General features: G+C 32.0%; 2 protein-coding genes across 2 annotated transcripts in view; both read left to right on the top strand.

Moving 5' to 3' along the window:
• The window catches only part of LOC139498898 (uncharacterized), a 332,230-nt gene that overhangs the window by 44,819 nt on the left and 264,141 nt on the right, over positions 1 to 23,270 (top strand). The window lies entirely within an intron of this gene.
• Positions 1,382 to 23,270, top strand: part of LOC139497750 (uncharacterized) — a 70,246-nt gene continuing 48,357 nt past the window's right edge. The window contains exons 1-7 of the mRNA XM_071285987.1: positions 1,382 to 1,459; positions 3,844 to 3,945; positions 4,109 to 4,207; positions 4,836 to 4,943; positions 7,892 to 7,963; positions 10,984 to 11,035; positions 14,357 to 14,587. Coding sequence (XP_071142088.1) covers positions 1,382 to 1,459; positions 3,844 to 3,945; positions 4,109 to 4,207; positions 4,836 to 4,943; positions 7,892 to 7,963; positions 10,984 to 11,035; positions 14,357 to 14,587 — 742 coding nt within the window. The remainder of the gene's footprint in view (positions 1,460 to 3,843; positions 3,946 to 4,108; positions 4,208 to 4,835; positions 4,944 to 7,891; positions 7,964 to 10,983; positions 11,036 to 14,356; positions 14,588 to 23,270) is intronic.

Here is a 23,270-nt window from a genome sequence, read left to right as displayed (position 1 = left end):
ATACAACAACACACAACACATGGTCTGGACTTGACTACTCAGAGTAAATAGACAAACAAATATAACAACTAACAACACATGGCCTGGACCTGACCTGACTACTCAGAGTAAATATACAAACAAATATAACAACAAACAACACATGGTCTGCACCTGACTACTCAGAGTAAAGAGACAAACAAATACAACAACTAACAACACATGGTCTGGACCTGACTACTCAGAGTAAAGAGACAAACAAATACAACAACTAACAACACATGGTCTGGACCTGACTACTCAGAGTAAAGAGACAAACAAATACAACAACTAACAACACATGGTCTGGACCTGACTTCTCAGAGTAAAGAGACAAACAAATACAACAACTAACAACACATGGTATGGACCTGACTACTCAGAGTAAAGAGACAAACAAATACAACAACTAACAACACATGGTCCGGACCTGACTACTCAGAGTAAATAGACAAACAAATACAACAACACACAACACATGGTCTGGACCTGACTTGACTACTCAAGAGTAAATATACATACAAATACAAAAACTAACAACACATGGTCTGGACCTGACTTCTCAGAGTAAATAGACAAACAAATATAACATCAGACAACACATGGTCTGGACCTGACTACTCAGAGTAAATAGACAAACAAATATAACAACTTACAACTGTTTTTCAACAGACTGTCGGAATTCCAATGGGAACAAACTGTGCCCCTCCACATGCCGACTTGTTTATTTGTTATTATGAGGCTGACGTCATGCAGGAACTTCTTAAGAAGAAAGATAAGAAGTTAGCAATATCCTTTAACTCTACTTTTCGCTATATAGATGATGTTCTTTCAGTAAATAATTCATAATTTTGGTGACTATGTGGAACGCATCTATCCAATCGAGCTAGAGATAAATGATACTACAGATACAGTTAAGTCGGCCTCATATCTTGACTTACATCTAGAAATTGACAATGAGGGTCGGTTGAAAACAAAACTTTACGACAAAAGAGATGATTTCAGCTTTCCAATTGTGAACTTTCCATTTCTAAGTAGCAACATTCCAGCAGCACCTGCATACGGAGTATATATCTCCCAATTGATACGATATTCCTGTGCTTGCATTTCCTATCATGATTTTCTTGATAGAGGGTTGCTGCTCACAAGGAAGCTATTAAACCAAGAGTTCCAAATGGTGAAGTTGAAATCATCCCTTCATAAATTTTATGAACGCCATCACTAGTTGGTTAACTGTATGGAATAACCGTTTCACAAATGATATCGGATACGTTCCTTACGTCGTAACTACAATCCCCTTCCCTTTCATGAATGTGACCTACCCAATTAGACTATTTAACGGATTTGTTATCACATAAGCAATATGACGGGTGCCGCATTTGGAGCAGGATCTGCTTACCCTTCCGGAGCACCTGAGATCGCTCCTAGTTTTTTTGGTGGGGTTCGTGTTGTTTATTCTTTAGTTTTCTATGTTGTGTCGTGTGTGCTGTTGTTTGTTTGTCTTTTTCATCTTTAGCCATGGCGTTGTCAGTTTGTTTTAGATTTATGAGTTTGACTGTCCCTTTTGGTATCTTTCTTTCCTCTTTTACAACACATGGTGTGGACCTGACTTGACTACTCAGAGTAAATAGACAAACAAATATAACAACAAACAACACATGGTCTGGACCTGACTACTCAAGAATAAATATACAAACAAATGTAACAACACACAACACATGGTCTGGACCTGAATACTCAGAGTAAATAGACAAATAAATATAACAACAAACAACACATGGTCTAGACCTGACTACTCAGAGTAAATAGAAAAACAAAAATAACAACTTACAACACATGGTCTGGACCTGACTACTCAAGCGTAAACAAACAAATGTAACAACAAACAACACATGATCTGGACCTGACTACTCACAGTAAATAGAGAAACAAATATAACAACACACAACGCATGGTCTAGACCTGACTACTCAGAGTAAATAGACAAACAAATATAACAACTTACAACACATGGTCTGGACCTGACTTCTCACAGTGAATAGACAAACAAATATAACAACTTACAACACATGGTCTGGACCTGACTACTCAGAGTAAATAGACAGTTAATATAACAACACACAACACATGATCTGGACATGTCTACTCGCAGTAAATAGACAAACAAATATAACAACTAACAACACATGCTTTGGACCTGACTACTTAGAGTAAATGGACAAACAAATAAACAACAAACAACACATGGTCTGTACCTGACTACTCACAGTAAATAGACAATTAATATAACAACACACAACACATGATCTGGACCTGACTACTCACAGTAAATAGACAAACAAATATTACAACAAACAAGACATGGTCTGTACCTGACTACTCACAGTAAATAGACAATAAATATAACATCAGACAACACATGGTCTTGACCTTACTACTCAGAGTAAATATACAAACAAATACAACAACAAACAACACATGGTTTGTACCTGACTACTCACAGTAAATAGACAATAAATATAACAACACACAACACATGGTCTTGACCTGACTTGACTACTCAGAGTAAATATACAAACAAATATAACAACAAGCAACACATGATCTGGACCTGACCTGACTACTCAGAGTAAATAGACAAACAAATATAACAACAAACAACACATGGTCTGGACCTGACTACTCATAGTATATAGACAAACAAATATAACACACAACACATGGCCCAGACCTGACCTGACTAGTCAATAAATAGACAAACAAATATAACAACAAACAACACATGATCCAGGTTGTCTGATTTGGTACGGGCACACAATGTGGAGGGGTTAAACAATATTTGCTTTTGTACCATTCCCCCTTGGCCTATCTAGACCATTGGTATTAAAAATAAAACACACAATAATAAAACCTGCACTATTCTATTACCATTGCTCTGTATGTTAACTGATACTTAGTCATTATACTGAATCAACATTAAATCAAAATTCTGAATTAAATTAGACAGTTTTAATTGAAAAATTCATGCATGGTTTGATTTTAAAATACTTCTTTTTTTGTTTGAGTTATGGATGGTGAAGTTCTTATTTTGCTTCTTGACATGAAACAATTTTTTACACTTATGTTTCACTTGATGTTGTGTTAACAACTTTGGTCAGGTAGTGATATGTATAAAGATCTAATGTAGAAATATCTTGTAAAAAGGACAAATAGTCGTTAGATTCATATAAAATGTTATTCCGTTTAATTCATATAATTGTTCTGTATCTTACATGTCTGAAAATACTACTCTTTTTCACTTTTCTTTGATTTTTTTTTAAATCAATGATTATACTGAATCTGCACTAAATCCTGTTGTTAATTAGACACGTTTAATGGACAACAAATACTTGTATGAATAATAATAATGATAATAATAATAATCTTTATTTAAACATGTTTTAGGATCTCATTTTCTTTATGTTGTACTAAATCAGGAAATAAAACTTTTTTCATGCTTTTTTGAATAGTTTATTATTAATGAAATCTACACTAAATCCTGTTGTTAATTATACAGGTTTAATGGACAACTAATATTTGTCAGAATCATATAAAGTGGGGTCTCATTTTACTCATATTATTGTTCTGAATCAGAAAATATAACTTTTTTTCATTTTTCTTTAAAAAAATTATTTTCTTAAAATTTATGATTATACTGAATCTACACTAAATCCTGTTGTTAATCAGACAGTTTTAATTAATGTGACTGGTCATATTTGTTTATATTTATTACACAACATTGTCCAGTTTATCAGACAAGTTTTGATGTCAGTTGTATTATTCCAGGTTAGTGGATTGACAGCATTAATGTTGGCAGCCATGAGAGGACATGTGGAACTGTCTCGACTACTTCTGGAGAACAAATGTAACAAAGATATCACAGATACTGTATGTTATCTACTAAATCTGATCACATTACTTTTAATCAACACAAAATCATGTTGTTAATTAGACAGTTTTAATTGATGTGACTATTTATTTTTGTTTATATTTATTACACAACATTGTCCAGTTTATCAGACAAGTTTTGATGTCAGTTGTATTATTCCAGGTTGATGAATGGACAGCATTAATGTTTGCAGCCTGGGAAGGACATGTGGAAGTGTCTCGACTACTTCTGGAGAACAGATGTAACAAAGATATCACAGATGTATGTTATCTACTAAATCTGATCACATTACTTTTAATCAACACAAAATCATGTTGTTAATTAGACAGGTTTAATGAACATCAAATATTATTTGTTAGAATCATATAAAGTGGGGTCTCATTTTACTTGTCTCCTCGTTCTAAATCAGGAAATATAACTTATTTTCATATTTCTTTGAAAAAGTTTTTTTTTTTAAATTGATCATTATTCTGAACCATGTTAATCAGACAGATTTCATTATTATATCAATAAATACTTGCTAGAATTATATAAAGTGAGATATCTTTTATCTCTGTGCATTGCACTGAATCCCTTGATATAAATATTTTATGCATTTCTTGAAAAAAGGTTAATTAACATGACATTTCTGATGGAAGTTCTGACATCCCACAAAAAAAACTTGTTGTTTATTTGTTGTTTATGTACAATATGAATACAAGTGTGACTGGCCATTTTGTTCAGTTTTGACCACTGATTCATGTGATATACATTTTGTTTTTATTTATTACACAACATTATCCTGTTTATCAGACAAGTTTTATATCAGTTGTAGGATATGTTGTATACTATTTATATTGGTAACAAAGTAGTGTCCATAATATTTACATGTTATTTGGTTATATTATAGAGAGATGGTAAAACAGCTCTACATCTGGCTGCTAAGTATGGAAGGCTACATGTCACAAGATATCTAGTAGAAGAAGGAGGCATCAGTCCCTTTGTTAAAACACATAAGGTAATATATTATAGTAAAGGCTCAGTATTCAACTAGTAAATAATGCATCACTAAAATGATGTTTAAGATATTTTTGGCCAAAGGATTTTTTTTTCTCAAGGTTATAGTTACACATATGTCATATGATACTTTAAATTGAACTAAAAATATGAAAGTGTTTTAAAGACTTGTATGGCTTAGTTTTACTATAAAACACATGAACATAGATGATCATATAAATGAAATCCAGTATTTGTTTTCAAAATCTTCAAAAATAAAATGATTTTGTTTATAGACCACTAATACATTTTGGGTGATTAGTTTTACTAAAAGTGGATAATTTTATTATTCCATAATTTGTAATCCAAAGTATATGAATATCTCAGTTTTAGGGAAAAGAAGCAATAATAATAACCTATAAGTAAATGGATAAAATAGTTTTTGATATCAAAAATAATAATTTGTATTGATTCAAAATTAGACCTGGCAATATCCTGAATCTGGCACTTGTTGTCATTAAACAAAATGGAAACAAATAAACTGTCAAAAGACCCATACACCAATCCTTTGTCGTAACAATGATAACAAAATTATTAGATAGTATCAAAATAGTATTAAGCAATACATTGAATAAAGGCAACAGTAGTATACCGCTGTTCGAAATTCATAAATCGATAGAGAAAAAAATAAATCCAGGTTACAAACTAAAACTGAGGGAAACGCATCGAATATAAGAGACCTACGATACAACAGAAACACAACATTAAAATGTTACACACACAGAAACGAACTATAATATAACAATGGCCATTTCCCTCCCTTGGTACAGGGCATTTTAAAATAAAAATGGTGGGCATGCCAAACCTCCAGCTTTAATGGCGATGATAATTATAACATTAAACTGACAACATTACAAAACAGGAGTACAATACAAATAAATTGGAGAAAATATAGGACAGAGAAACAAATGAATAATAGCCAACAAAAGGTACCAGGTTAAAAATTTAATACGCCAGACGTACAAGTTCATCATATAATTTAATAGTTAAAAAAACATTCGATTGTAACAGTTACTTTATCTAAGTTATCTCTCCTTATATCGGAGTTATCTCTCCTTATATGGCAAAGTTTTAAAAACAATTAATAAATCTGTTTTTTGTAAAATATAGCAGTAAGTATGATAAATCACATTATTTTCTATATTAACATGAAAAGTCTTGCACATAAATTACATACAACTTTCGAAATTTGCACATTTTATTAAAGATCTCGACTGTTTATTGTCTGTTTTTTTCAAAATCCAATTTGGAGGAAGACACCCCAGCCTCATTAAGACTGCAAATTTCTTCAAATTCTTGTTTTTAATCTATATAGTTGGAATAGTTGCAGAAAAAACTCTTATCTTTGCCATACCGTAGATACTCGAGTATAAGTCGATCCGCTTACAAGTCGGATGCCCTTTTCAGCTTTAAAATCTAAGGATTCAGTCTTGACCCCCTATAAGTCGGTTTAAATTGGGACTTTTTTCTGCAGCAGAAAGTAACTGACCATCGGCAAAATCAAGAAATTAAATTGAGATTCATGTATTTAATGAATGTTTGTTTCTTTAAATAAGTACATGTAGAATTGATGTTCATCCTGATAATTTATTCTGTTGATGATAATTATAATGAAGATGTATTCATTTCTTGTTTCTTGTTTTTGTTCACTGTTTTACCTCATATTGTTTACGTAATGCATCAATGATTTTGTAGTGTATGAGGTGTATCAAGGGACACTAACTAATTAACCTATTAACCTGTCACTGATATTTTTCACACCTATAGTGAATACAACTCTTTGTCACTTAAATAGGGGTTATTCATGGATTATGTTGGCTTGTCAATCAATGTTGTAATTTTTAATAAAACAATAATAACACAATTAGTCGGTTAGATACATTCTTTTTATATATTAAGTACATTATTATCTTCTTCTGATTTCTGGTTCTTGGCTCTTCCTTTGGGATGATACAAAACCATGTGACCATGAAAAGTCAATAGACAAAACGGAAACAGTGGGAAATTCAACACAAATGTTAACAGAGAGCAAATAAAACACAAAGACAGTATTGTAGTCCTTTATTTTCCACAAAACCTATTTATTTAGAGATTTATGTAGGTTCGGCTATCACAAACATAATTTTGGTCAGGAAATTCACATCTGACCACCTTTCTTCAGCTTTGATTCTTCCTCTGGTCTCAGGATCTCGCTTATAAGTCGGTACCCCTCTCTTGATTCTGAATTTTACTCCCAAAGTTCCAACTTATAAGCGAGTACCTACGGTAATTTATGTATTTCCTTATCTATACAATGTCAGTGTTAACACTAAAAACTATGAAATCTGTAAAATAACAATATACAGTTATAGGAGGGTATAGACAGGCTACAGAATAGAAAATCATGAATGATAGAAAAAACTTCAGGAATAGAGAGAATTGGGCAAAAAGATGACGAATAGAAAATAATGGGGTGCAAAAATATAAAGAATAAAAAAAAATGCGGTGCTAAAATATTTAAAAAAAAAATTGAGAATAATTTGTCCAAAAAATAAAAAATAAAAAAAAAAAGTAAAAAAAAAAAAAAACAAACTCGTACAACCCTCATCTTGACATCAAGGATGCATTAACAGATTTAAAAAAAAAATACATAAAAAAAATAGACTAAATGCTGACAGATTTAAATTATTTCATATGCTTTAAAAAAAAGTTAAAAGCCTTCTTCAAGGCTACAGGAAAAATGATAAAAATATTCAGAATGTTGTTCATGAGTTATATTTTATAATTAAAAATAATATGGTTAGCACCTGTAAAAACAAAATAACGCACCACTCAGCTGCTACTGGTCTTGTTTATTGTATGATATGTGTAACACAAGTCTTCTTTGTAATAATCAGATAAAGGCAATATAAAGATTTGTCTGCATTTCAGGGTAAGACTCCATACGATCTGGCAGCAACAGGATTTTACGGGCAGTATAAAGAAGTGATGGAATACTTACAGGTACATATACTTTTGAATTACAAATGCTTACATTAAGAATAACTCGGGTAATTTACCAATATAAAGCTTAAGAGATATAAAGCTAAAAAAAAATCAAATGCCACAAAACTCAGGATACTCCAGGAGTGTACACACAAACTTTTAACATTTTTTAAGTCTTGAAATAAAAAATTCAAATTATAATGCAATTTATTTTTTTATCACAATTTTGATTAAACAACATCATATATTAGAGGTGATAAATTCCACACTTTATCAGCTTTTAAGTAAGAGATTCTGCCATTTTGAATTCAGGAGTTTATCAGTATGTGATTTCTTCAATATTAAACAAAATTAGTTGATGTCTCAAGAGTAAACATTGCATCAGGCGAGAACAATTTTTGAAAATTTCTATTTAGGAGATTCTAACACTGACAGTATGTCTTAAATAAAATGTTTTGTTAATTTTGCATTTGAATGAATAAAAATGGAGATAATTAAACTGTATTGCACTTTTAACTTGGCATACATAATTTTTATGCCCCACCTACGATAGTAGAGGGGCAATATGTTTTCTGGTCTGTGCCTCCGTTCGTCCTTCCACTTCAGGTTAAAGTTTTTGGTCAAGGTAGTTTTTGAAGAAGTTGAAGTCCAATCAACTTGAAACTTAGTACAGTTAAACATGTATAAACCGGCCTGTTTGGACAGTGAGCCGGTTTATTCAGGTTTCAGTTTTGACCGGAAGTTAATGACTTGTGACGTCCGACATTTTGCATGTAAAAGTTCTCTCTGATTATAAATTATATCTGATAAATTAAAATACTTTTACTTCGTTTTTCATTGTTTGCATTTGCATCATAATGCTGCGTTGTTTGGATTGTAAGACAAGAGTTTCGATTTACTCCCATGATCAATAATTTGTAATGTTTGAATGGCCGATTAACAAGCCAGAATATTATCAAACGTAATTTCATCACTTTCGAAACGTTGTCGTACAGTGTACAATATCCATTGATTGTTGTCATCCGGGTGTTTTTCATTATCAAGGTCATTTGTTTAGGGGTTCACAACAGGGAACCCAGGATTTCGAAATCACGATGTGAATTTCTTACTCCGCGATTTTAATTTGTTTATCCAAGTTAAAACGTAAGTTCAATCTGAGATATATTCGGTGTGTCTTTTCGTTTAATTGACACGTTTAAAATGTTTTGATAAATAATACAGCTCACTACTGTACGATTGTAGGTTCACAGTTTTACACCTGACTAATTAATTATCACGAAAAGCCATATAAACAAATATGTTTTGATTGTATATCGATCATTGAAATTAATTAGACAAACCAGTTTTGACAGGTAATAATTAATGTAATTAAGAGTATTGGGACTTCATAATTAGACCGGAATTCGAAATACACAGCTCCGGTTTACAGAGAGTATTTTAACAAAGAATTTGAATGGAAAAATATGGGACTTTCATTTTTGGCCAGAATGGACAGGAAACCAGTTTATTCAGGGTCCGGTTTAATCAGGTTTGACTGTACACTTGTTCCCCATGATATGATCTTTCTAATTTTAATGCCAAATTATAGTTTTGACCCCAATTTCATGGTCCACTGAACATAGAAAATGATAGTGTGAAGTTCAGGTTAAAGTTTTTGGTCAAGGTAGTTTTTGATGAAGTACATCATTTTGAAAATTAGTACACATGTTCCCTATGATATGATCTTTCTAATTTTAATTCCAAATTACGACCCCAATTTCACGGTCCACTGAACATAGAAAATGATAGTGCGAGTGGGGCATTCTTGTACTATGGACACATTCTTGTTTTTATTTCTTATGCAGCAAAAATACTGCAATCTGGTTGGTTAATTACCGCAGTGTAAATAATACCCTACCCTTGTGAAAATTTTGCCAAAAAATCAAAGAAAAAAATCAATAATTTGCCAATATATAAAAAAAAAATTGAAACTAAATAATTATATTTGAGGATAAAAATTATAAAAAAAAAACAATATCCAGAAAAAATTAAAAAAAAAACAATTTTTTTATGAATTTCCCACCAAAACAGTATTTGACAATATGCAGCAACATCTTTATTGAATTTCCATAAGCACTTTTCAATTTCACATCCCGGTTTAGAAAGGAATAAAGGAATTGTTTCATTCGTCTTAACTCGGCCGATTCCAAGGAGAGTAGTGGATTCTACCGAGGATTGCCGTATGGGAACTGTTCATAAGAAATAAATGCACCTCAGGGTGTATGAATTTTCAACAACTGTGTATAATTCTGTACACCCCTGATTACACCAAGATAACTAATATTACTTCCTCAGGAATATTTTTACATAGCTCCACATCTTTAGGTAAACTCGATTAGCGATTGTAAAATTTTTAGTAAGCCAAGCTTAAAGTACAATGCAGTATTCTACTAAATACCTAGTACAATCATGAAAGTGTGATAGAATTTGCTACCAGGTTTGAGGTATACTCTGTGACTTGTATTTATCAAACAGTGGTCCTCAACTCTGCAGTAAATAGAGTTATAACAGTGATGCTAAGCCTACTTATTTAGCACACCTTTCCAATAGGGCATAGTGAGCTTTTCTTGTCCCTTGGCGTGGATGGCATTTGCAAATCAACATGAAGCAAGTATATGTCTACAAGGGGATGATCCAAATTAAAAAAAACACCTGTACACTTCAAACTATATCTCTCTTTTTACTCTGGGCCACATATTTCCTGAAAAATTATGTTTCATATAGATATATTTGGGAGGGTTGATATTTTATAAATCTAATAGTTCAACAAGTTCAGTGTCTGTGAAATGAGTAATATAAAAAAGAAAATTTGGTATGATTGCCGATGAGAAAACTGTCCACAAGAGACCAAAATGACACAGACATTAACAACTATAGCTCAACGTACGGCCTTCAACAAATACAATGAGCAAAGCCTTTCATACCGCATAGTCAGCTATAACAGGCCCCGATAAGACAATGTAAACATATATTGACACTGCATATTCCTTGTTTTTTAGACTGTCATGTCGGAAAAATCTTCAGGTGTGACTGCTGGAATAGGGTTAGAAGGTAATTTTTATTTCATTATAAGTTGATGGTTACTCTAGGAATTTCAGAATAACAACACGTTATAAATGATCTGTATGACGTCATGCAATTAACTGCAATGTATTGATGAGATTTATCACTATAAAATAGATAATAACAAACTATGGAGCTATATAGTGCTAGCAGCTTTCCAATATATGATATACACCACATAGTAAGTACCATCCCATATATGGTCTTCTGTAGGAAGTTATAGTACATGTTTATCAGTACTTGCAGGCAATATTCTACCTTTCTAGAATTATTTACCCAAGAAAAGGGGAAGCCATTATAGACTACACTCTGACATAATATTGTTAGAAACCAATAATGTTTGTTTCACCTGTGACAAAGACCTATAATGTGAGACGTAGGGATTACAATCCATTCATGTCATTGATCACCGATCAAGGTACATTTTCCGTTGTCTAGTCAGTATATCAGCTGCTATACACAGTAGATAAACTATATTTGATTGATATAGTTGTTGTAACGTGAACATGTCTGTCTGGCAGTTTTCACCTGACCTTGACCTGTTTTTTATGTTGAATTGGTCAATGTTGAGTTTTTGTGTTTAGATATAAAAAGATGTGGTATGAGTGCCAATGAGACAACTCCCTATCCAAGTCACAATTTGTAAAAGTAAACCGTTATAGGTCAATGTTTAGTTTTCATAGTAAGTGTTTGTTTCCCAGGTACTTTAATAAAGCATTAAGTCATCTTGGTATTTAAAATGACTGCACGGCGTACATGTCTGTATGGCAGAGTTGGTGTAACCTTTTTATGTCGGGGAGTTTTGTGGCCAACTAGATGTTGTGGGTTTTTCTCATCATTAAAGGCCTTGCTATTACCTATTATTTCTTATGTCAAAGTATTTGAAACCTGGTGGATAGTTGTATCATCATGATCATTAAAAATCATACATCACCTTAATTTTATTTTTACCTCAATTTCATAGTTCATTAGCATGATTGGTCAAAGTTAGTTTTTTGGTTATGTCTATTTCGCAGATACGATAAGCAAAATGTGAACTATATTTAGTTAATGGAATAAAAATAGGATGTTCATATATACAAAACAAACTCATCATAGATAACAGGACTAAATTTTGTATACAAAAGACTCATCAGTGACGCTCTCATCCAAAAAAGTTAAAAAAGGTACGAAGTTGACGAGCATTTAGGACCAAAATTTCTAAAAGTTTTGCCAAATACAGCTAAGGTAATCTATGCCTGAGGTAGAAAAGCCTTAGTGTTTCTAGAATTCAAATTTTTGTAAACAGTTAATTTATGAATACAACCATATCAATGATAATTCATGTCAGCACAAAAAAGTGCTAACTACTGGGCTAGTGATACCCTCGGGGAAATAAATCTCCACCAGCAGTGGCATCGACCCAGTGGTGCCCCTGAATTGGTAATTTTAAGAACATTTTGCTGTTTTTGGTTATTATCTTTATTATAATGATCAGTTGACCCCTTAAGGAGTAATTGCCCTTTATAGTCATTTTTTACCAATTATTCGTAAATTTTTGTAATCTTTTACAAAAACCTTTACCTGAAAGACTACTGGAACAAATTTAACCAAAATTAGTCAGAATCGTTTTTAGGGTATCTAGTTTAAGAAATAAGTGCGGTGACCCAGCCAACCAACCAAGATGGCCGACATGGCTAAAAATAGAACATAGGGGAAACTGTTGGCTTATAAATTTGAAACAAAAGAATTTAGAGTTTATCACGGTGTTAAATTGTTTTTCTAATATGACGTTCTTCTTTAGCTTTGGGTACAAAGCCATGTTCTAATTCGAATAGAACATGGACTGCACGTGATTGACGTCACAATTGAAATTGCAACGTCAGATGAATTTTGAACAAGGCCAGAGATCAAAATGGACATTTTTGTTGGTGTTGCTCGCTAGGAAATTAAATAAAAACATTCTAAAAGTAAGTTTAAATGTTTCTGTTCTATTTTTATTGATAAATTGTTGATTTTTCTATAACGTTTTTGTTCATCAAATCAAAATGGCGACATTTTGAGCGTCTACTATAGGTCCGCTTCGAAGTACAAAAGTTCAAAATATTCCTATTAGAATCGAAATAATTCTATCATGCCATGCTCTATGCTCATTTTAACATGGGTAGGCATTATAGTTGTAAACATTTAATACCTCGCTAACGCTCGGTATTAAGATATTAACAAATATAATGCCTACCCATGTTAAAATGAGCATAGAGCATGGCATGAAAGAATTATTTCTTAAATCAAGTCAATCTATACAAATGCTATATCTGCCGTTAAATTTTCAGATGAATTAGACAATTGGTTGTTGGGTTGCTGCCCCCAATTGATATTTTTTTAAGAAAATTTTGCCAATTTTGGTTATTATCTTAAATACTGTATAATCATAGATAGGTATAAACTGTAAACAGCAATAATGTTCAGCAAAATAAGATCTACAAATAAGTGAATGTGACCAAATGGTCAGTTGTCCCCTTAAGGAGTTATTGCCCTATATAGTTTGGTAAATTTTCGTAAATTTGTACAAAATATTATCCTTCTTAACATAGGGCCAAGTTTATTAATGATATAGAAAATTGTAAGCAATGTTCAGTAAAGTAAGATCTACAAACATATCACCATCACCAAAAGACAATTTTGTCATAAATCCATCTGTGTCCTTTGTTTAATATGCATATAGACCAAGGTGAGAGACACAGGCTCTTAAGAGCCTCCAGTTTAGTTGACATTAGGCATTTTTTGTTATTGAATATTTTTGTTATATAATCATTGTATATAAATATTGAATATATATTTTTATTAAAGTATGCATAATTTTATCATGTTATCACTTTGCACTTTGACTGGTTTTTGAATGAATGGCAAAAAATGAAGAGTAACACTTACAATCAAGCCACAGTAAAGAGCTTAACATCTAAAACTTCTCAACAAAGATACAAACTTCGAATGAACAAATACTTAGTTTGCCAGAAAATAGATTGTTATTCAATTTTTTGTTGATCATCTAGCAAGCATGCCTGCTGAAGCTAAATTAAAACTGGAGCTAAATCAAATAGTTATCCAATATGTTTAAAACTGCAGTATGGTTGAAAAGTTAATCAAAATTGTCAAAAAATTCCCTATTGAAATTATTTCCCTTTAATAATCAACAGTTTAACTTAAATACAGATTTTTTTTTTAATGGAATAATACTATTTAGCCACTGTCTATTTTTATGATGTAGACACAGATTTTTTTGACATCATCAGCAATACATTAATAATTGGAAAATTTGTATTTATACAGATTCCATCCGATCTGCCATGTTGAACAAGTTGCTTGGCAGTGGAAGCTACGAATCATTTGACATGCGCTGTATGGTAACAGGCCAGTTTTCGGTAGGGAAATCAAGTTTAGTCAAGCTTTTAGTTGGGGATAATGTTCCAGAAGGGCGACATGCAACTGATGGGATTACCCTCATTGAAGGTCGCTGTGGACTTGATATAGAGACAAGAAATTGGATCATGATTGATCCAGGTAGGATTACACATTTACATATATATGGATTTAACATTGTATTCATTTAAAGTATGCATAAGGTATTGTTTTACAGGTAATTGAGGTAGGCAAGTTATATTTTGTAAAGAAATGGCTGTGGTCAGAAGTTTCAGTCGTATGCCAGTCAACCTTATCTCCATCATCTCTATTATGTTCCTGTTCCAAGTCTGCAATTCCCTGATTGCTGTTGGTTGCTTTATGTTATTTCTGTTCAGCATTAATTGTTTTATCATTAGTTTGGCTGTTGGTTTATTATGCCCCATTTAGGGGCATTATATTTTTTGGTGTGTGCATCTGTTCCTTCGTCTGTCCATCGTCAGGTTAAAGTTTTGAGTCAAGGTAGTTTTTGATAAATTAAATTATCTTTGCATTATGATTTACTAAGCATATATATGTAACACTCCCAAATGTGTCCATCCCCCAAATTTAAATGTGTCCGATTCCCCCAAACGTGTCTGATAATTGTTATTTGCCAAAACGTGTCCACTATTAAATGCTAGAACGTTACATGTTTTTTAGCGCTAATACATGTTTGTCGTTTACGAAGTGAATACATCATACTTCCATTAGGAAGTTTTATCAAGCACCAATTTTATAGTTCAATTGTTGATATTCACCCCACATTTACCAAGTTTTAGAATAGTTTAATTGTTTTACAAGGAATTTCTTGGTGTTTCTAAACACAGACAGAAGAAGTAATCGTATCTACAAAATTATTTTTAATTTACTTGTGTTTTACTTTGATAATACTAATGTCGTATTTTTTTTCAAAGCTGATGTTATTCTGAAATTGTTTAGCATTTCACAGCGGTATAATATAATACTTTTACTATAATTATTCATCCCTTATTTTTATTAACTTTGTATTTACATTGTATCATAGATCAAATTTATTCGTTCAGTGTATGTTCATTTGGTCAATACGTCTTTTGAATCAGTTAAGTCATTCAAATTGATATTTTATAGTGTGTCTTTCTATGTTGTGATGTTACACTATTATTTCAGATAAAGGTGAAGGTATGGTACCATTAAAACGTTTAAACTTGCTGCAATTCTTTGCACCTGTCCTAAGTCAGCAATCTGATGTTCAGTAGTTGTCGTTTGTTGATGTGGTTCATATAAAGGTTTCTCGTTTCTAATCTTTTTAACATAGTTTAGACTGTTAGTTTTATCGTTTGAATGGTTTTACACTAGTATTTTTTGGGGGCCCTTTATTGCTTGTGGTTGTGAGCCAAGGCTCTGTGTTGAAGACCGTACATTGACCTATAATGGTTTACTTTTATAAATTGTGATGTGGATGGAGATTTGTCTCATAAGCACTCCTACCATGCTTCCTATACCTATTGTCCTCAATGAGGTCAAAAACGTTTACGGCAATTGCATCAGGGAACATACAAATAATGTTAGTACAGCTGAATTAGTCGTTTACTGAGTGAATAATTTTGTACTATTAAACTCCGATGATCCCTTTTTTTTTATATCATTCCTGTCTGCGACTATTGCACAGCGGGCTTTCAATTATAGAATTAATATCCCCTTTTTCAACAGTTCAGAGACAAACTGGTCTACAGGCTTTTATTTAAATTTTAGGTTTCGACTATCATCTTTGGGGTATCTCATTTAAAAAATTGTGTCCGGTGACCCGTCCATCCAACCAAAATGGCTGCCACGGCTTAAAATAGAACATAGGGGTAAAATGCAGTTTTTGGCTTATAACTCAAAAACCGAAGCATTTAGAGAAAATCTGACAGGGTTGAATTGTCTATCAGGTCAAGCAAGATCTATCCGCCCTGATATTTTCACATGGATTGGACAACCTGTTGTTACTGGTTACTGCCCTGAATTGGTAATTTTAAGGAAATTTTGCTGTTTTTTGTTATTATCTTGAATATTATTATAGATAGAGATAAACTGTAAACAGCAATAATGTTCAGCAAAACAAGATCGACAAATTAGTTTCATGACCAAAATAGTCATTTGACCCCTTAAGGAGTTATTGCCCTTTATAGTTAATTTTTAGCATTTTTCATAAATTTTTGTAAATTTTCAGAAAATATTTTCAACTGTAATTACTGGGCCAAGTTCATTATAGATCGAGATAATTGTAGCAACAAGAATGTTCAGTAAAGTAAGATCTACAAACACATCACCATCACCAAAACACAATTATGTCAGGAATTTATCTGTGTCCATTGTTTAATATGCACCTAGACCAAGGTGAGCGACAGAGCCTCTAGTTTTATATCATTCCTGTCTGCGACTATTGCACAGCAGGCTTTCAATTATAGAATTGGAATCCCCTTTTTCAACAGTTCTGAGACAAACTGGTCTACAGGCTTTTATTTAAATTTTAGGTTTCGAGCATCGCTAAAGACACACAAACAAGATACATAAACATCCAGTGACACATATTTCATGCATTATTTGAACGACATCACATTAACAATAAATACCATAGATAGGTTCTATAATTATACCAGGAATTTTTGATTGGGCCTGAATTTTTACGGTTATTCAAGCATGTCAAGATTAATACTAGGTAGGATATCAATCTAAAAAAGGAGAAGGCCTGGTAATGGCTAATTTCGGCCTAAAATTTACAGTACATCAGACATGTCAGATGAAAGATTTTTGACATTTTTTATTTACTCAATTGGTTATTGTAATAGGTTTTGACTGACTTGGTCATTAAAAACTCTCAAACTCAAGCATTTGTCCAGCTTAAATATGAAAAAAAATTCTATCAAATATACCATTTAAAGTCACTTTTCAGATGATTTTTTGTCTAAATGGAAGTAGCCGCATTTGTGTTCACTCTCAACATTTATATATAATATGTATCATTATTGTCATTAAATACAACATATATGGGCAGGAATTCGCTAATGCTACTTTAGTGTGACATTGTAAGAAAAAAATAAAAATCATTATAAGCTTCTAAATTTTTTACAAATTATTGCTACAAATGGTGTCCTTCTATTTGTAACCAAAAAAAAACATTTTTAAACTTGCGTCAGTTTGGAACCAAAGCAAATAATGAATTTGGAGCATGTAACATGGACACTTTTTACAAATTGAGATTAATGATTCCTTAACTTATTCAACATTCAATATCATATATATTGATCACAAGACATTGTCTATCATCAAAGATCTAAAATGTATATTTTCATTTCTTTCAGAAATTTTGTGAAAACAAGTTTCCTCTACTTTTCTGTCAATGTTACATGCAATGTTTAAGAGATAAATACAGTAAGAATCATTTTCTTTCTGAACATGTAAAGGCTCTTTTTCATTGTGTTACCCTCACATTAAAAAATTGTATGAATATTTTTGCAATTATCTCATTTCTGTCATAAAATAGTGACTTAAATGTTGCATGTAACTTGGACACAAAAAATATGAATAATGAACCATGCCAAAATTGACCTTAAAAGATATAAAAAGCCTCCAAACAACCATCTGAATGTAAATTATACAATTATACTGCCACATTTCTCATATATGATATTATTTAAATTATTTTAATACCAAAACCATTCACCTAAATTTCAGACAGCAGACATATTTTTTTAACTATACCAGTAGTTATGCTTGTTCATGGTGGTACACTATGGAAGGCTAAATTAAAAGATATTCAAATGTCAAAATAACCAGAAAAATAAAATTAAGACCAAAGATAGATCAATTGATGAAGGAGTCATCCAAAATTTCCACAACATGAAACATTTTTATATCAGTAAGTAAGCAACCCGTTTTTTTATGCAAAGGGATGAGATTGATAAGAAGACAACCACACAACCATCAGCATCCAGAAGTTCTTCACTCAATAACTAATACTGACAAAGTAAGGGTACAAAATGATTACATGTATCCCTCATTCATGTGACACAGTTAGTTACACTTAAAACTAATAGTATGAAAAACCAAGACAAAACATGGACAAATCTACGAGCATGATGAGAGGTTGATACAGCTGCATTTATTGAGAATCTTATTTTCAATTGTTTACATAACTTCTATCAAGAACAATTTGGGTTTCATCTTTGAGGTTGTTGTCTGATAGACATATCACCCTATATCTCGTTTTATTTCTGCTGGTTAATCTTACATTTATGATAACTTTTTAAGGTTTAAACAATAAATTTTATTTCAAACATTCAAAACAAGTTTCTTGTTTCTTGTTTTCTGTCTCCAACATCTTCAACTATCTATCTGAAAAAAGGAAAAAAACAAAACAACAATTAATCTACCCTCAATCAGAACCAAAATCCATGCATAGATTATAAAATTTACAATAATATAGAAATTCTCAAATATCTTGTTTCGATTTTTCAATGCCATTTCATCTTGAAAACTTGTTACCTAAACTACAGAAAGCCACAATTTAAAGGGCCCCATAATGACCAGTGTAAAACAATTCAGAAGAGAAAACCAACACCCATTAGACCATAGTCCTGTTTTCAACTTTATTTGGCCTTCTTTTACTTTTTTGTTTCATTAGCGTCACTGAATAGTCTTTTGTAAACGAAAAGCGTTTCTGGCCTTCAAAATTTCAATTCTGGTATACATGATGAGTTTATTATTATTATTTTGATATCAGAAGGAGCCTGAACCTCTTATAATGCAAAAGATATTCTGGAATGTCAATTATTGGCATAACAATTAAAAAAAAATGTTACAAATTGAATTCCTCATGATTTCTATAATGAGCATCAGTAAATACACATGTTACATGTGTTGACTGGTGAATGAAAAGGGATAAATAAACAAGATTTTGAAATAAATATCTTCTACACTGCTGTAGAATGGTCAAATTGGAGATCACTAGTATGTCTGCATACACAGTCACCATCATCTGGTTTTCTGACACAGAACTACTATCTGACTGACTGAAAGGACCGTCAACACCTGACTCACTAATAGGGACCTTATCAGACTGGCTAACACAGACATCATAATCTGCCAGGCTGATAGGGTTATCACCATCTGACAGGCTGAAAGGGATATCACCATGTGACTGGCTGACAGGGACATCACCATCTGACTGGCTGACAGGAACATCACCATATGACTGACTGACAGGAACATCACCAACTGACAGACTAATATGAACATCACCATCTGCCACGCTGACTAGGACATCACCATATGTTGGCTGACAGGGACATTACCCTCTGACTGGCTTACAAGAACATCACAGACTGACTGACTGACAGGAACATCACCAACTAACTGATTGACTGATATGTACATCACCATCTTCCAGGCTGCCAGGGACATCACCATCTGTCTGGCTGCCAGGGACATCACCATCTGACTGGTTGACAGGGACAGTATCTTTTTGCAGCATCTTCCTGAGAGTTTTCTTCATCACATTTATTGCTGATCATCTTTTTCTTCTTAGATTTATATTGCTTTTTTTTATTAAAAATTGCATGTAAATTTTCAAGACCGACACTAATTTTGTTGTCAATGAAGAAAATACACTTCTAAAAAGAATATCTATATTTAGAAATAAAAATGAAGTTTGATGGTGGTAAAACAAGTTAAATTATCAATAATCTCTTTATAGAGCAAAGGAGTAAGTAAATGTTATCAGTTCTGTTCATGCGTGTAACATTGACTGAAAAGTAAAAGGTTGTATGTCAATGTTACATACATGAAGACCAGAAGATGAAAGTGGTGTGCTTAATAGTCAACTTTGGAGAAATAATATAATTGCTGCCCAGTAATATCTAATTAATCATTTAGGTTATAAAATGTTATATAAATGTCTGACTTTAAGGAAGTAATACCTTTGCATGTAACATAAAAAATCTTGACACAAAATATTGTTGTCAATGTTACTAACTAGTGTTAAAAGACAAATTAAACAGGAAAACATGAAAACGCTTTAATTTTGTAAAATAAAAAAAAGATAATAACTCCATATGGCAGTAAGTTTTGTTTACGCATGTAACACTGGCCTGAACATGTGAAAGTCTAAATAATAGACTCTGTCAATGTTACATACACAATTTCTTTATGAAAAAAAAGTTTAATTTGGGTTTACTTTATATATTATTTTTTAAAATAGGTATCATAATAATAACTTTGAATATTAAAAATTAGATTAACTGTTGATTTCAACACAGTAAAATCTTCTCATGTAACACAAAAAAGACCTGATACAAATATTGTAGTCCATGTTACTCATAAAGTTATCATAGGAGCATCAAAGAAATTGTGTGATGACAATATTTCAGATGTTAGTCATTTATAAACTCAGATAAACTCATTTTAAAGCTCATAACAGAGGTTTGGAAATCAATGCTTTTAAAACATTATAATTTTGGGTTATGTATGTAACATTGACAGGAAAACCAACAAATGATGAGGAAAAATTGCTAGTCAATCAGGAAAAAAATAAACACAAATAATTAAAACTCATTTATTTCTTTAATACATGTATCATTTTAATGAAGCAAATTTAAATTTCAACAAGATTTTATTGATTGAATAATTGTATGCACATTTATTAGGTTGTAGCATGTAACCTCGACTTAGAAGATGTGTCAATGTTACATGCCTTTAAACGATAAGAATTACAAGTAAATATTGTAAAGTCTAGAAATCAAGAAAGATCAACAACTTCTCTGTTAAGAATTCAGCATAAATTTACATTTGATTTAATATTATGCACTGGCCAATTATGCTTTAAGTGTAATAAAGTAATATTGTTTTTATTCTGGTGTCAATGTTACATTTTATGTTTTGACATTAAGTGGCCAGTTATCTTTATAATGCTGAGAATGAATACAAGTACTAGTTAATCAAATTGGCAATTAATCTGTGGTATTTCATGTAAAAAATTAGATTGATAAGGCAAACCGTACAAAAAAAAGCTTTTGCATGTATCATAGACACCTTTCCTTGGTAAATATTTTCGTGTCAATGTTATGTACAGAAATCTCTCCAGCAATAAAATGAATATCGTAAGGGTCAAACCTGTTTAAATACAAGATAAACTTATATTTTTTGACAAAATTGCAAAGCAAGTCACACATCATTATCAAAGAACCTAATTTACACAGAAAGTGCATGTAACACTTCATTGTGAGGTCAAATTAACCTGGTCCCACTCTCTTATCATCTGCTTGATCACTGGTAGATGCCTAGTGTGAAAGATGACAAAGCCACATTTTAATTTAATTGTCAGTGGGTTGAAATGTGAAAAAAATAATTATGGTAATGCTTACTATAAAAAGTATACAACTGTTAAAAAAATATGAGTATTATTGGGCAGTATTGACACGAAAATGAAATAAATTTTCTTACCTTCTATATTTTTCAAACTTCAGTTGATTGATAAAAATCATGAAATCCAAATTGTACCCATTGTTGACACCTTTCAAAATTTGCCATGCTGGACCAATAACTTGTTTCCAAAGCTAATCAGCTAATGAAAAGGTGCATGTAACATTTGTTGACGGGAAAAGTTACATGCACTTGTCCATTTTCAAACGTATTTTATTTGCAGCAATAATCGGATTCTGTACAAAATGGGGTTTCTAAATGATAGTAGAACAATTCATCAGGCATATTCTAAATATGACTAGGGGTTTTGCCACTGCAGAAATGTCACACTTTTTGTCTACAGTTTTCAACTACCAGCACATAACAAGTGCTGATTTTTTGTCGATTTTTTTAATTGGATCCATTTTTTTTGCATTTGGCAATAAAGACTAACCCACTTTGATATTTAAACAATGTTTATTCTCCATATTTGCATGATTTCTTTATTTTTTAATTGGATAAACACTATTGACCCTAAAATTTCACTAGCGAATTCCTGCCCATATTTAAATATTAAGAATGAACACAAGTGTGACCACTTCCATTTTAGACAAAAAACGTCTTAAAATTAGCATAAATGTGAAGATATAACAGTTTTTGCATGAAAAAATGATGCTAGTACCTGATGCTTGTACATTAATTATTGTATTATCAATAACAGCCCATATTCATGTAACAAAAACTTGTTTCTTTCAAATAAATAAGTAAAAGTTAATAAACACCCATACAGAAAAAATGATCACTAGGCTAACTGCATTGCTCAACTGGCCGCCAGTTTAGCTATCAGTTGAGGGCCAGTTGAGGGCTAGCTGGCCATCAGTTGAGCAAATAGTTGAGGGCCAGTTGAGGGCTAGCTGGATTTTTGCCATGCAAATTAGGTAGCCTGCTCAACTTTATGCAAATTAGTTGAGCAACTTTGAGAAAATATCATAGTTGAGGGCTAGGTGTCCAACAGTTGAGCAATTAGAGTTGAGGGCTACCTGGCCAACAGTTGAGGACCAGGTCATTAAAAGTTGAGGGCTAGGTGGCCAATAGATGAAGGCCAGGTCATTAAAAGTTGAGGGCTAGGTCTTTAAAAGTTGAGCATTGTGTGGTAATTGAACACTGATGACTACACATTGTAGAAAAAAATAATTTAAATTGTGTATTTTTATAGCCAAAATACTGCTGAAAAACCTCAACTCACAACAGACTACATGAATGCTTTATCCTTGCTTTTTAGGAGTTATCTAGCAAATAAGAATAGATCTCTAGTTTTATACCAAATTCATTATATTAGAATATTCTTATTTTATTAGTAATACTTTCTTAAACAAATTGTCTT

This window comes from Mytilus edulis, chromosome 12 (assembly GCF_963676685.1).
Source record: "Mytilus edulis chromosome 12, xbMytEdul2.2, whole genome shotgun sequence".
NCBI classification, from domain to species: domain Eukaryota; kingdom Metazoa; phylum Mollusca; class Bivalvia; order Mytilida; family Mytilidae; genus Mytilus; species Mytilus edulis.
This window is presented reverse-complemented; position numbering and strand designations above follow the sequence as displayed.